Raw genomic sequence first — 15,956 nt, 5'->3', positions numbered from 1 at the left:
CCAATTAATGTGGCTGGTTGCCTGAGAAGATTTTATTGATTGTACTCGCCGCGAAAGTCTCAAATCCTATATTATTATCCTTGAGGTTAAAGTCCGGCCATCAGCCCTACAGTCCGGAATTGAAATACATTCGTTGTGTATTGTAAAGTTTAATGAAGTGTTTATGTGGAATCACCTTTTTGTTGTAGTGAATGCCTATTATGTTGTCAATAATGTAATCAGGTACAGTTTTCTTTTCAGAGATCTGTGCATTGATTTCTCCTTTGTAGCATATTTTCATTTTTGCTGGTGCAATGAACTTGTCACATGTTTTATGTACATTTCATGCAGTTCAGGAGAAGAGTGGGAAACATTTTAGCCTTTCATTTGTTATAGACACACACTTTCATTTTCAGAGAAAGGAGGAATTGATTACTCATGGAAACAATGTATGTTTCGCTTTGGGTAGGTGGTATAGTCGGCGCAGTAGTTTTTGGCCGGTGGAATTTTCAAGGGGAAGGCTAGGAGCGAGTCACTTGTGCGATAGTATAATGCTGACTGCACCGAGGAGCTTATTGGACTGAATGCCCAAACAAAAGAAATACACTGACCGTGCCACCTCAGGTACACAGAGTAGGCCCGTCTGCCAGCTCCACTAGCTTCTCCACCGGCCAAAAACTACTGCGCCGACTATTCTGGCATTACTTAAAACAGAATGTTTTCTGGTTGTTGTAACAACTAAAATATTGCAATTTCTATGCACGTATCATGAAGCATGCACATTTTACATCCTGTGTGGCTGTGGAAGGGAGGAAAAAAGAAGAGAGATTTATATAAAGTCTCCCTTTAAGCTGCTCCAATTAAAATAATATAAAAGGAGGAATCTGTATAACACAGTTGCTTTCTTAACTTGCATCAGGACTCTGTTTTTCATTGTTTCACTTGGTGATGGTGATGGTGTCGTATCATTGTGAAATATATTGTGTGGGTGGTCACACTGATGATTTGACTCCTAATCTGCTATCACAGAGACTCATGTTTGTGTTTCAGGGGTTTCAACTATGGGAGCACCGTCTTACCTTCCTAATATCTGTGAAGATCCTTTGGGTAATGGCAGAGTTTCTTCTCCACATTTAAATCACAGTCGAGGACCTCCACCAACAATTCAGCCCCCTCCTTCTTTAAATATTATTAGTAACAGTCAACTATTTCCAAATCTCAAACCTATTTATGCACCAAGGTGGTCAAGTCAGCTACCTGAAGCATATCTCCCTACTAACAGTAAGTGTCTGTTTAGAAAGCCTAGAATAGCTTATGTCTGCTGAATTACAAAAGCGTTGTTGTTTTGATAAAGCATGGATACAGACTGTGTGAACCAGATGGTTCAGGAACTTTATTTGAGGATGGTGGTTGTGTATTGCGTGCTGCATGCCATTTTCCTTAAACTGTCACACCCGCAGTTTGTTCAATAACATATAAGTTCTATATCCTATTAGCATGTTATTAAATTTCTTTAACTCATTTATTCAAATGTGAAATGTCAGTGTGATGTCTTGTATTGTTATCATCACATTACTGTATGCACACAAAGCAGAAGGTATCTGCAGATTGTAAGGTTTGAGGTTTTTATAGTGGTGAATGTTCTGGGTTCTTGCGCTGTGTAATCTTGCAGCATGTTTGTCAAAAGTATTGGTATATACCTGAGTCGGGATAGCTCAGTCAGTACAGTCTGAAGTTTTGTGTAACAATCTTTTTATTTTAACTATAAGAAAATCAAGCTATGTTAAATGTTAAAATGAAGCATATTATTCTGGAGTTTCTTTTTAGAATTTCAGCATGTACTCACTCTACTTGTGACTGCAGCTATTTATCAATCACTCAATATAACTCATTGTTACCACAAATTTCTTAAATTATGGCATATTTATCTAAAATATATAAAATCATGCATACAAACAGAACTGTTCACACTTTGAAAAAAACACTTAGTGCCAAACGTGTTTTGACCTCAAGAGGTCATCATCAGTGGCAAAAACATTAATTCATTAGTCTATTAAATCATACAATTCATAAGACCATGGTTTTGCCACCGATGATGACCTCTTGAGGTCAAAACACGTTTGGCACTAAGTGTTTTTTTTCAAAGTGTGAACAGTTCTGTTTGTATGCATGATTTTATATATTTTAGATAAATATTCAACACTCCACGGTATGCAAGGTTTTAAGATTAAGTTATGGCATTCAGCTCCTCTCTGCTGTGTCCTTTACACATTTGTTTTTTACTTGTATGTTCTTTTTTATGTATGTAAGCACCTAGGTGATGTCTCCAACTACGTGTTAGAGCAGATTACTTTTCGGGCAGGAAATTGATCAACCTGTATAAGTTGGACTGGAAGTATTTCACTTTGCATGTTGCTCTGCTTAAAGTGTGACTGAATGATGTCTTGATAAAATGTGATCTCATTATTCTAAAACTGTTGGAAACTGAATTTTACAACATTCTGTCATCTTTGCCCTGTCACCAACAGTAAATGAAGTACCACTGCTTGTGAAGTAGATTCTGTCATTCCAAATGTGATAGAGGCCAACATGTCATATATATTTATACTTGATTAGTAAATTTCCTTGCATGTTAATTGCTGTATTTTGGATTTTTGTAGTTAGAAAATTTCTCTTAATGCTTCCTGGAAGACACACCATGATGTGATGACTCCAAGAAAATGAAGTATTTATGCAGTAGTGTATGCAAAACATTCAAAACTTCTCTTTAGTAATAGTGTCATTTTGTTTTAACCTTTAAATGACGGGGATTTAAATGGCAAAGTGGTAGCAGCCCTATGGAGTTTTCTTTGCAGGTTTTTAAACTTTTGTGCACACTCTACGGAAAACTTTAATATTATCTAAAGTAAACTTGATAAATTGACGAAATAAAAGCCATATTTATTCGAATAGAACTGAGAATACGTAGTTTTTTTTAAAAAATGCAGTTAATATCTTAATTGCCTAAATAGGCCTTAATAACTTTACTTTCTCCTTTGGAAGCTCATTCGACATGGCAGAAGCCATGGTTGTGAACTAATGACCACACAGAAAAATTTGTTTCCGCTACTTCAGTGGATACACATTCTTTTCACCCATCATGAGGAAGAATGTGAGAAATTTTGAATAGGGGGTCTGAAAATGAAGTGGAAACCCATTTGACAATAACAATGTTTATTGCTGTGTATGGTTATAGTTCCAGGGTTGACAGCTCAGGTTGAACTTGCCAGAACCCTAGAGAAAGTGATTCAATATTTGCAGCCCCTAAAAAAGGCCAAAAGGCGTAGCCAAGTCTACTTACAATGTTGCAAATTTTGAGTTCTGCACAAGGAACGTAAGTAGGGCTGAGTACACAACTTCCGTCCCAGACAAGGAACACTAGTAAGATAAAGGTTAAAAAAGGTTCACTTTATTTTGCCCCCTCCGCCCCTCCCCACATTATAGTAATCTAGTATTTAAAGTCAACAATGCAATTAGCTGCTCTCTAGTTGCTACAGTAAATTCAATATGCAGTCATTTTTGGTGTTAATTGGACTATAAATTAAGAATTTCCCTTTAAATGATTTTACTGATAGAAAGTAAACACATTTTCACTGAAGATTTTGTTTGCACGTTGTATGAAAGACAGTGAATATATCCAAAGTTTTTATTTCTTAGTGTGGACATTATGTAATTATAAAAAGTACGCAAAATATTTCTGATTTTAAACGTGTATTTCCTCTAGTGATGGAAACTGGTTTGAGAGGGAGCCAGTGGTCGGGAACTGCCTCAGATAATGAAACTTCACCCAATCCTCTACCTCCTCTGACAGAGAGTCACCAAACATCGCCACACCTCCCTCATAAAATGGTTGCTGATCAAGAAAACTTTCATGACCTTGGTGACCAGTGTTCTGAAACTGAGGAGAAAATTCATCTTGGAGACAAATACTTGTTTCCATACACAGGTGTGATCATATTGCAATTTTGATGATAGTGAGGAAGTGTCTTCTGTGGTCATAATTGCAAGCAAAGAGAATATGGCTTGAATAAATACCATTGACACTGTTAAGTTGACAGTCCATCTACACAACAATTTTTTATTATAGTTTCAATATTTATTAAGAATCTACTACATGTTTCAACCTTAATTGGTTATCTTTAGGTGGTTCTCTTTAAGTGTTAGAAACTATTAGATATGACTGCTAATTTGTACACATATTTTCTGTTGCTTTACCATATGATAGACTGTGTCTTCAGCAGCTTACCTGTTTTAGTAGCATGGACTCTGTACATGTAGTTACTGGTGGAAAGCTGTAGTTTAACTGTACTGAGTTTATCTGCAGGTTTACAACATTTGGGAAGATTTTGTTTTAACAAATACAGGCATACCTCATTTTATTGCACTTCACTGACATTGCATTTTATACAAATTGAAGGTTTGTGGCAACCCTGCGGCGAGCAAGTCTATCTGCGCCATTTTTCCAACAGCATGTGCTCACTTCGTGTCTCTATGTCACATTTTGGTAATTCTCGCATTGTTTCTTTGGACATAATGCTATTGCACACTTAATAGACTACAGTATAATGCAAACATAACTTTTATATGCACTGGGAAACCAGAAAATTCATGTGACTCGCTTTATGGCGGTGGTCTGGAACCAAACCCGCAATATCTCCGAGGTATGCCTGTATTCATTTAGGCAATTAATCATCTGGAATGGTAAAATTTTCTCCTAGAATGAAACAGCAGATAATTAAGTTTATTTCATATTACCATTTAAACCTCAATAACCGCATGTTAGTAATGATTTATACTCAATTCACAGGAGACATTTAGGTAGATCAGTAAATGTAGGAATTAATACTTCAAACATGTTACTGGAACAAACGTGGCAACTACATAGTGTAGTAGTAATATGGTCCATATAGTCTTTCTAATATCATGACAATGTGCGTGTTCAGATATTTTAATTACAGCTCTAAAATGACAGCTTGGCTGATATGTTACTGGATGGTGTAATCATAATGTGCAGTTTGTCAACTGTTTTGCATTTTTTTATCCTCTGTGGGTGCATAGCTCCTAAAATCTTTTATAATTCCAAGATGTCTGTTATTCAGTGTCCTAGAATTTTTTTCTAAACTTTGGGTTATTGGCTTAATTTGATTGAAAAATTGTTGCGTCTTATGGTTACCCCTTATTGTTTAAATTGTGCCTTATTACAAAACGGATTTGTTCACAAACCAGAGCTCTTCCACAATCCAGTGACAGAAGTTTGCAGGGCTAGAGACCTTGCAGATATTGGCACTGGTTTGGCAATTATTGTTCCTGTAACATCAGCCATTTCACTTGCATTCCAACTTACATTTTTCTGAAAGTTTTTGCTCCTAAGCTGACAATTATCTTTATATGTACCCTGTTATTGGGGGTAATTCAGTCTGACCCGTGGGCACTCCCGCCTCAGAAATTGATTCTGCACTTGCCTAGGTTTGGCCGAGGCCGGGAATGGTAATCATAGACCATGACTTGGAGCATTTGGTACCTATCACCACTTTTATAATATTACAGTGAAATTCATTCAAAGTAATTTGTCATTCTTTGCTTCTAAGCATTTGTTCACCTGTGCGTTTTATGAAACCACCATTGGTTCTTCTCTAGTATTATAATTTGTATTGCTATGCTTAAGTATGAAATCTGTTTACATTCTGTCAGAGCATCATTGTTTTCATCATCAAAACAACATTAAATGCCTTATTTAAATGAGTGTATTATGAATTGCTTTCATGGACATCTTTTAGAAGGAATATAACTATATTACAGCCCATTATAAGAAAATAGAAAACTAAAATGTGACTTACTACAGGCATCCATCCATTCAATGGCTCTACAGCCCATATCAGGCCTTGGCCTCCTCAATTTTCTGCCTCCATGAAGATCTATTATTTGTGGCCATTTTCCAATTTCGACATTGGATCAGACCGGCAGCATCCCGTCTCACAGCATCTTCCCTTCTTCCTCTAGGTCTTCCCACCGTTCTTGTCCCTTCAAACTCAGCATTTAGGACTTTCTTATGAGTTCTTGTGCCATCCATCCTTTGAATATGTCCCGCCTATTGCAGTCTTTTTAATTTAATGCACGTTACAAGATCGGGGTCTTTATATAGCGCGTATAACTCTTGGTTATATCTTACCCTCCACTGGTCATTATCTTTAACTCGGCCACAAATCCTTCTTAGTATTTTCCTTTCAAACACACTCAGGACATTTTCCGATTTCTGGGACAGCACCCAGTTTTCCCAGCCATACGTAAGAACACTGAAAATTAAGGTTTTATACAGCAGTATCTTCGTTTTCCTTTGTATATCTCCACTTTTCATCACTGCCACTAATGAAAAGTAGGCCTTATTGGCCAACATTAGCCTTCTTTGGATCTCTCTATATTCATTATTATTACTGTTAATGCATGTGCCCAGGTATACAAAACTATATTACAGCCCATTATAAGAAAATAGAAAACAAAAATGTGACTTACTACAGGCATACCTCGGAGATATTGTGGGTTCGGTTCCAGACCACTGCAATAAAGCGAGTCACACAAATTTTTTGGTTTCCCAGTGAATACAAAAGTTATGTTTGCATTATACTGTAGTCTATTAAGTGTGCAATAGCACTATGTCCCAATAAACAATGCGAGAATTTCCAAAATGTGACACAGAGACATGAAGTGAGCACATGCTGTTGGAAAAATGGCGCCGATAGACTTGCTCGACGCAGGGTTGCCGCAAACCTTCAATTGTAGAAAACGCAATATCTGTGAAGCGCAATAAAACAAAGTGCAATAAAATGAGGTGTTCCTGTACTTATGAAGAGTGCTATTGCAAGTAAATATCTGTAAGATAAATGTCAGATTAGTCATAGAACAGTTTGCAGTTTTCTTTTGGAACATTTCAAGGTTAAGCAATGATTAGATTATCTACTTTAAAGTGTTTTATTGTATAACAATTTTTCTTAGTTCTGTTTTTGCATACAGGACATTTATGAGTGTAGAATGAGGAAGGCATACCGATTACTTGCTTTGATCGCAGCTGAAGAGGACCACTGTGGGTCAGGAGGCTACATTCTTCCATCGTTACCTGGTCGAATTCTTGCTGCTTCATCCAGTGAGTTATCGGCAATGCGGGCAAGATCGTCACCCAGTCCGTTGCTACTTGCGGCAAATGCTACCGCTGCAAGCAACATATTAGTGCCACCCATGATTGCCACCAGCATCTCTGAATCAGAGTAAGTTGCCAAATATACACAGTGTTGTCATATCTAAAAGAAAATTTGGATGTAATTTAGATTTTATGTTTGTTTTCTTTCTTTTCTCTCTCTCTTTACATGTATGTGTTATGCATGTAGTTTTTAATATGTTAATATTATATGAAATTTATTTATTTCAGTTATGAAAGTTTGAGTGTTTAAAAAAGATCCTTAACAGGATTGGATTCCTGGGAATTCTGATTTTGACAGCTCATGTAATTGGTGTCAACATTTTGGGCTGTGTTTATTTTAATAGTTAAAGCATGGTGTCACTTAAGCAGATTGTGTGGAGTCGTGCCTTGAGGTGCCATTGTGCTAGAAAAGATCAGTGTCACCATATTATTCGTCCCCTCTTTCTGGCCAGACCCAGGATGTACCCAAAGGTTCTACTGCGAGAGGAGAGTATTCGCAGAAATTCCTTGATGTAAATCTTTTTCTCTTGACAATGTGTGACCAGTCATGTCTGTAACATAGCGTAGTTATGGGGCTTATACTACTCAACCCATATGCCTGGTATTTTGTGTTACTGACTGATGTTGGCAGTGTTGACTGCTCTCGTCATCCAGCTCCTCCTCACGCGCTTCTCATAATCAGTGTCATTTCATGGAATATCTTACTCCACAGCTTTCTAATGGTTTTGTTGATGGATTACAAAATCAGGATTGTGTTGCCTTTGGACCATCAAATCCTGGCACAGTATCTGCTGTTGCCAAACACTGAGTTCTAGTCATTCCTCAGTGTATGAAGAATATTCATACCAGGTTCTATTTAGCGTCTGCTTATAATATTTCTCTGTGTATAATACTTTGTCAGAATTCTCATTAGTTTAGAATTTAATTTATTTGACAGCTGTAAACCTGAATTGATTCTTTCGAAGATATAAATTGCAGTCATGATTGTTGAAAGTGGTACTTCCATATTTATTCATACATAGGTATCAGAGAATCTAATTTACATGATATTTTAATTAATATTTAAATATCCTTCAGTTTTGGTGAAGCTTAAGTACTGTGTTTTGAAATATATTTGTCATTGTATTTACTTTTAAAAGGTTTATATTATGGCATTCTGGTGTGTTTTCGTACTGGTCTATTTAAATTTCACTCTTTATATAAAATTTTCATTGATTCTTGTAATCATCTTAGTATATTCTTATACTGACACACAGATGTTACAACTGAACAACATGCTTTGTCTGACATAGTCATCATATTGGTAACAAGAATGTGTGACAACAAATGAGTACAAATAAAGTACAAACACTCGGCAGAAAAGTTTTTATCAGTAAACGCAGTATGACCATGGAACAGGAGAATCGGCAACATAGATACAACTGTGAATATGTATTTTAACATATTGGGTTTTGTTAATTTATTTTAGCCTAGGTATAAATGTATCTCAAAGTGTATGTAGTGAACTTGATGATGATTATGTTGGTTGAAATGTGTTTAGTTGTAACATCATTGTGTCACTGTAACAATACAATAGTATAATTTACTTTTCAGAAATGTTCAAAAAAGAAACTACCAGGTGATTCAAAAGTCTCTGTACACAGGGAAAATTGTCACTTTTTTAACATACTGTCACTTTATTCACAGAACATGCTCTACAGGGTTGCCATTCCTTTGAAAACCCATATGGATGTGTCTCTCCCACTCATGGTGAACTCGCGATAACAAATCTGGTGTTATGTGCGTAATTGCATTTTGAATGCATTCCTTTAGGTGATTTCCCTATGTATGGAGACTCTTGAATCACTCTGTATGTATATGAATTGTGTTTTACAATACAATTTGATGTGGAATGAAATTATGGTTTTGGATCAATGCCGGTATTGGGGCTGTATAACTATATTGGGCACTTTGCTTCCATTTATTGGATTATGGATGGGTAACACACTAATTGACATATGAATACTAATGAATAATTTCCTTCTCTTTTATTGGCCTCACTTGCTTTCCTCATGGTTTCTGCGTAGGGACGAGGTAAGTGTCTTTTGACATACCGTTTGTTTGAGTTATGCATAGTACATGGATTTTTGTTTGGCTTAAACCTACTCTACTTTCATTACTAATGTTTAACTTGATTGTGCTGATTGCATTGACTTTCAGAAGTCTGTAAAATCTGTCAATATTTTTTCACAGGCAAAGCATGCATGATAATCCTATGCACCAATGTAGTTTACTGCCTATTTGTTTAGCACAGTGTTGAATAGTTAGTTGTCTGGTCTTCGCTTTTGTAATTTTTCACAAAGAATCTCAGTATTTCTGTCTTGCATCTTACTCTGTTGATGAAACATTACATTTCAAGGAATAGTCATCTGGAAAATTTGTTCATTAGATGGAATTTGTGACTACAGTGAAACCTCGATGCATCGTTTTCGGCGGGGGTGGGAAATAAAAACGATGAATGCGGGAAAACGATAGATGCGGGAAAGCATTAAAAATTTAAAAAAAACAATGTTTCTCTTTCAAAGTTACTTCTTTTTACCAAAAAAGTCTTTAATGGACAACTGGTTTGTTGAAACTTTACGTTTTAGACCAAACAGAGCACTTTCCACGTTCAAAATGTTTTCCTCGTCACGTTCACTAATATTAAGCGCATAAAAGAACGACTTCACTTTCGCCAATGTAGCGTGTGCTTCGGCAAAACTCGGCAAAGCTTCGGGCTCGCATTCGTCGTCTTCCTTTTCCTCACCACTCCCACCCCCTTTGCGGACAATAACAGGAAGAATGGAAATACTATTACTGCCGAACTCAACGAAACGTAGCTGTAGAAGACCCTGAACCGCTGGAAACGAGATTAACCAGAAGAATGAAAAGTGCCGCCAGCCTTTCCTTTGTACATGTAATAAAAGCATTTGTGAAGAAATTCACACTGCACATTCCATCTGGCATCGCTGGAACGAAATATGAGTGCACCCTAATCAAAATCGTAAAATTTCTGACAATGAGCACCGCCATTCACTCCAACTATCACCCCTGCACCGCTGACCCTCATTCCAAAAGAATGTGCTGGTTGGGCGACATAACAGGTTACCGCTACTGCGTATTCCAAAAACATTGTGCATCTTCCGGCATTAATTTATCTCAAAACCCAGCATTTTAAATTCTCAGAAACGATCATTGCGGGAAAATTGTGGGACGGGACTAAGATTTTTGAACGATCGATGCGATAAAACGATAGTTCGAGGAACGATAGAAGCGGGAAAATGTAACATTATTTTATATGGGATGTATTCGGGACCGAACAAAACGGACGATGCATCCGGGAAAACGATAGTTCCGGGAACGATGGATAGAGGTTTCACTGTATTAGTATTGTTTATGAAAAGTTAATTGCATGATCGTAGATGCAGCATAAAGGTGCCCAAACTACTAAATTTGTGTTCCCTTATCCTGTTTTTGACATGGTAGAATCTGTAAGCCTTAGGGGCAGTAATGTAGTTGATTATATTGAATTTATTTTGTCACACAACTAGATTTTTATTTAAATGTTGGGATATAAATGTAACCACTTCAGTTTGCCTATATCATATTTTACATATCTTTAATGTACTATGTAGTGTCTTGGTTACATTGATGGTTGAAATGCTCAGTCACACAGTCTATTTCAGCATTGCAACAAGTATTATAGGATTATTATAATTTTCTTTGAGGAACTGAAGAAAATGTGATAAATCACAATCAGCATATCATCTGAGATTTTTACAGAGGTGAAAATGTGGTTTGTGATCTTCTCGGTTTTGACACGTGAATGTTATCTCATAGGTGGTTACTATCATATGAGAGGGACAACTTCTAGATGAAGGTGATATGTTTCCTCTAAAACTTTGGTAACAAAACTATGGTGGGGTGCCCTGTCTTGATGATACCACATGTCCTCATCTCCATATAGTAGTTGATGAACGGTGGGAACAGTGGATTCTTGAACGTGTGTGGTACCATGGTCCTTTTTTGGGGGTAAACTGCAATCAGGGTGTGACACTGACTACTCACCCCTATCTAGTGAAGAGTTTAAGAATGAGTAGGAGCTATAACCCCCAAGCACCTACATGGTGTGTAGCAGAACAGATTTACTTTTATGTTCCTCTCATATGACTCAGTACATAATTGAACACTGGATTACTAGTAGTGCTGTAATGCTGTAGTTGAAATTATCTTGTAAGATTTGTGGTTTTCACAGCAGTGAGTCTGAAGATTGCTGTCTTCTGGGTTGTTGCGTCATGTTGTCTGGTAGATGTCCACCAACGTTTCAGAGAACATCCTGCCTCCATCATCAGGGTGATCGCAGAGGCAGCATGACCTCTGAAACGTTGGTGGACATCTACTAGGCTACACGGCACAACAACCCAGAAGACAGCAATCTTCTGAAATTATCTTACAGTTTTCTGAACAGTGTCTCCTGTAAAGCCTAGAATTGTGTCGAAGGGGGAGATGGTTTTTTGCAATGTTGGACTTTTTCTTTATGATTGTTTTCTTTTTTATTACAATTTATGCAACTTGTGGATATTGAAGACACTAAATCACTGAGGAATTTGTACTTGCCTTGTTAAGAAAGTGGAATTACCAGACATGTTTTGTGCATAATTTTTCTCATCTGAATTATTTTAGTGCTAAGCAGACATTTAGGTTTTTATGTGGCTGATTTGGTATGTAGTAGATATATGACATGAATAAGCCAAATATGGCGTAAAGACCTTTATCAGGAAATCTGCTATGTATTACAAATGTGTGAATATTATGCTTAGTGTTAATCAATTAATTTTGCAGGAAAGATATGAATGAAACTCCAGTATGATTAGAGTGACAGCTTCCTTCAGACAACAGCAGTGTAAGATGTGTTTTTGAAGAGGATTTCTTCATTGTGCTCAAAGTGGAGTAGAGGCAAAATATGTGTTGTGAACATGAAAATCTGATCGTTTTAAACCAAATGCCTGATGCTCAGTTTTGATAAATGTAAGTATATGTATCTCCTATATATTGTACTTAATCATTAGAAATTTGTTATTTTTCTTTCACATTCCAAAGATATTTAAAATTATATAAGCACATACAACTTAATTTAATGAAAGATTTATGGTGTCAACTACGATGTTGATAATTATGTTTAAATCGCTGCCATATAAGAGACTATTTATTTTTAATGTGTACATACATATATATATTTTGATGCAAGTAGTTGAATAGCAATCATTCAATTTATTTATATTGATGTCTTTAATGCTGCCATTGAAAGGAATTTTGTTATCTGGAATATAATACAATTTGCACTACTCAGATTGTGAATTTGCACACTTTAGGAAATGTTACAAATCTGTTGTGAACTGTTATTTGTTAACTCAGAACAGTACCTGAATGTTTTCAATATATATGAATGAAAAGAAGTGGTCAGTTTACATTCACTATTTCCGTAACAGTGCACATGGCTAACATTTTGGATTTTGAGAAGAAAACCTACAGCTGAAAGTAGCAATTATAACTTAAATGGGACAGCCTCATTCTCAATCTTGGACTTATTTTCATCGTGTCTGTCATCATTAATTCAATCATAGTGACATCCATAAATATTTATTACAGTTATTTAATTTCTCACAAACATGCCTCTTAGGCCATCTTTAGTGCCTACTTATTCTACACAGATTGTATTTGCTGATCAGCTCAGGATTGTACAAATGTCTTTTAACATTTTCTACCCAAACACACATTTACTTGTTAGGTCACTGAGGCAGTCACATGTTATCTCATTTTCTGCTGCTTTGGTCGTTATCCCAGTGAAATAAGAGAATTTTGCTTTTGGTAGGAATTTATATGAAGGGCATGTGGACAGGTTTTAAGAAGCCATTGGCATGCCATACGTGGAAGCAAGGGAATCATTGCTTATGTAGTTGGGAAACGAAAGTTGAATAGTAAGATTGTGAATATTGTCATCTTCTCAAGAATATAATTCATGGCGAAGCAAGAGACCGGACTGCAGGCAGAGAGTGTCCTTGGGGGGGTCATTACCAAGTTTTCTTTCGTTAATCTTCATAAGAGTTGTAAGACTTGAGGTTCTCACAGCGGTGAGTATGAAGATTTCTGTCTTCTGGGTTATTGCGCTGTGTAGTCTGGTCGATGTTAACCAACGTTTCAGAGGTCATACTGCCTCCGTCATCAGGGCGCCCTGATGACGGAGGCAGTATGACCTCTGAAACGTTGGTTAACATCGACCAGACTACACAGCGCAATAACCCAGAAGACAGAAATCTTCATAAGAGTTCATCCCACCCAAAGTATCTATAGGAAGCAATTCTGACTGTGTTGTTCGTATTCCTTGGCTTGTAGTGCAGAAGCCAAATAATGTGTTCTTTCAATGGTGATGTGAAAATTAACTGTTTATGTGTGATTTCAGTTCTTGTTGGGTGTTGTAAGCAACAATAAGTTTTATTAACACATTGTATGTGCATACTTAGATAGTGCAGGATTGTACTTGTGATCGTATTTGGAAGCATGTTAAACTCCAGAAAGTAAGCGATCCGCATGCAAGGGAAGCAATTCCAGTCTCATGGTACAAGTGGCAGGGGAGTGATTAGACTACACGCACAGCTAAAATGAATGTTGGCAGAGAAACTTCATGTGACTGTGCAATCGAACGCCTTTTAAAACGGGGGTTCAATAGGAGGGACTTTTCTGAAAAGAAAATAATTATTGAAAGACGACGACCGACATGCGAGTTGCCAGAACTTAAAGCACAAACCAAATCATGTGTGAAGAAATTTAATTTGGAACAGTACTCTAAAACAGAGTGGCTATGCGGTTGCCGTAACATAGGAAAATTATTTTGTTGGTCATGCCTATCGTTTCTGAATGAAAAAGTATGTATGACTGAATTCGGTGATATCAACAACCTTCATAAAGCACTGAAACGACATGAGAACTCTCAAATCCACATTATTTCAACAATGCAACTTGTGATGTTCGGCAAGTCTCGAATTGACTATCAACTTGACAATCAAAAAATACCACTGCTTCCCTTACAGAAAATAGTACCACACACCACTGGAAGAAGCTAGTGATAAGGATTACAAGGTTGTTTGCATGGATACAGGGGTATTTTGAAATAGATCAGCTTGAAATTATGAACTTTGTTATTCGCAGCAGTTCACAAAGGTGTGAACTCTTTGGGCCACAGTTTACAATTTTACACAGCTCTCACATAAAAAAGCCATTATTATATGATACAAATTAATTGAATGGAATTGAGGCAGCTGACATCAAGACAACGCATTCAGGTAATCATTTCAGTTTTATTTGCTCCAGATATTTAAACAAGATGCTTTGTGATTTACTGTTCATTTTATAAGTCTCAAAATGTTGTGTAGAGTGACGTGGGGTTGAACTGCCCACTAATCAAAATACCACTTGCAATTGGAGTAGCATCACCCAACTATAAAAAAAGTTCCTTTTGGGATTATGACATGTATCAATAAATTCTAATTAATTAGTTCTAATTGGCCAACCAAATTGGAACTTATTCCACTTCTTGATTGAAGGTAAATCACCCTCTTGAGAGTGGTTAAGGGTGCTTCTGGAAAATTAAGAGATACTAGGGTGAGGATGTGAACCAATGCACCTCAATGGAAATTTTCATAAGCTTCAGCTACCAACCTTGATTTGTGTGCTGAAACATGAGTTCTGGATCTGCTGTCCCTTGGGCGTCTAGATTACAATACACTGGGGCAGGGATCTGATTCGTGGCATGTACACTTTCCGCAAAGAAAGCAACCTGCTCTCCTTGATAGATAACAGTCATATCATTACACACGCTTGCAGGTTTCAAGTAAATTACTTACAAAAATAATAGGGGAATTTGCGTTATATGCAAAGATTTCAAATTGCACTCCTCTGTACAACCAGAATGATGCCAACTTATCTGGTTTTGATATCACATCATATGAAAGCCAATCTGAAAATCAAACCTGACTGTACTGTCATATAACTGTATTCAAAAATAAAAATAGCCTTAGGACCTGTGATATTTTTCTTGAGTATCAGATGTGAAAATTTCATAGCTTCTTTAACTTGTGAAGTGTGCATTTTCATGAGTGGATAAGTAATTAAAGAATGTTTATGTGTGTGCGCGTGTGTGTTTGTGGTCTAGGAACTGGGCATTCCTAAACTTGACTACAACCTCCTCCTCTAGCAAGAAAACTATAGTTAAATTATTGAAATGAATCTTTGCAGGAAAAAACTTTGTATTTGTAGAAGTCTGTGGAAAGTAGTGGAAATATGACAGATGCCATGAAACTAATGGCTCTCAAGATAAATTTACTGTTAGCCAAATTTAGTTATTTTTCTTATATTTTGATGATGGTGTTTCAAAATATGCAAAGGTATTCAGTTGTTCGGTATGTATAAAACAAATGTCAAAGTGCTGGTACTGGATAATTTTGACTTCATGTATTATTCATGAAACTGGCTGATGATTGCACTTATGGTTTGCTGTATCAGCATGACTTATGCCTCATGAACAGATCTTAAAATAATTATTGAGTTTACCAAACTGATGATTATTTTAAGAAAACTTTCAATGCTTGTAATATTTGTATTTTCATCTGCATGTGGATATTTTTTTTATTTGTAGGCTTATAGTCTTGAAAGTTTATACTTCACTCTAAAC

The 15,956-nt window shown here is 36.6% G+C and overlaps 1 protein-coding gene across 7 annotated transcripts in view; it reads left to right on the top strand.

Moving 5' to 3' along the window:
* Positions 1–15,956, top strand: part of stan (Protocadherin-like wing polarity protein stan) — a 124,744-nt gene that overhangs the window by 99,228 nt on the left and 9,560 nt on the right. For 3 of the 7 annotated variants that reach the window (XM_087355817.1, XM_087355773.1, XM_087355924.1), the window contains exons 46-49: positions 1,030–1,260; positions 3,743–3,964; positions 7,082–7,277; positions 12,071–12,684. In XM_087355817.1, the coding sequence (XP_087211943.1) occupies positions 1,030–1,260; positions 3,743–3,964; positions 7,082–7,277; positions 12,071–12,098 (677 nt within the window). In that variant the 3' untranslated portion in view covers positions 12,099–12,684. Of the gene's footprint in view, positions 1–1,029; positions 1,261–3,742; positions 3,965–7,026; positions 7,278–12,070; positions 12,685–15,956 lie in introns of those variants that run through there. The other 4 variants (XR_015537074.1, XR_015537083.1, XM_087356009.1 and 1 more) reach the window with 3 other exon arrangements.

Source organism: Zootermopsis nevadensis, unplaced genomic scaffold (genome assembly GCF_977971745.1).
Source record: "Zootermopsis nevadensis isolate Lab colony 2312 unplaced genomic scaffold, Znev_1.0 Znev_ptg000001l, whole genome shotgun sequence".
Classification (NCBI taxonomy): Eukaryota; Metazoa; Arthropoda; class Insecta; order Blattodea; family Termopsidae; genus Zootermopsis; species Zootermopsis nevadensis.
The sequence above is the reverse complement of the archived record's forward strand: the minus strand, read 5'-3'. Positions and strand labels throughout refer to the sequence as shown.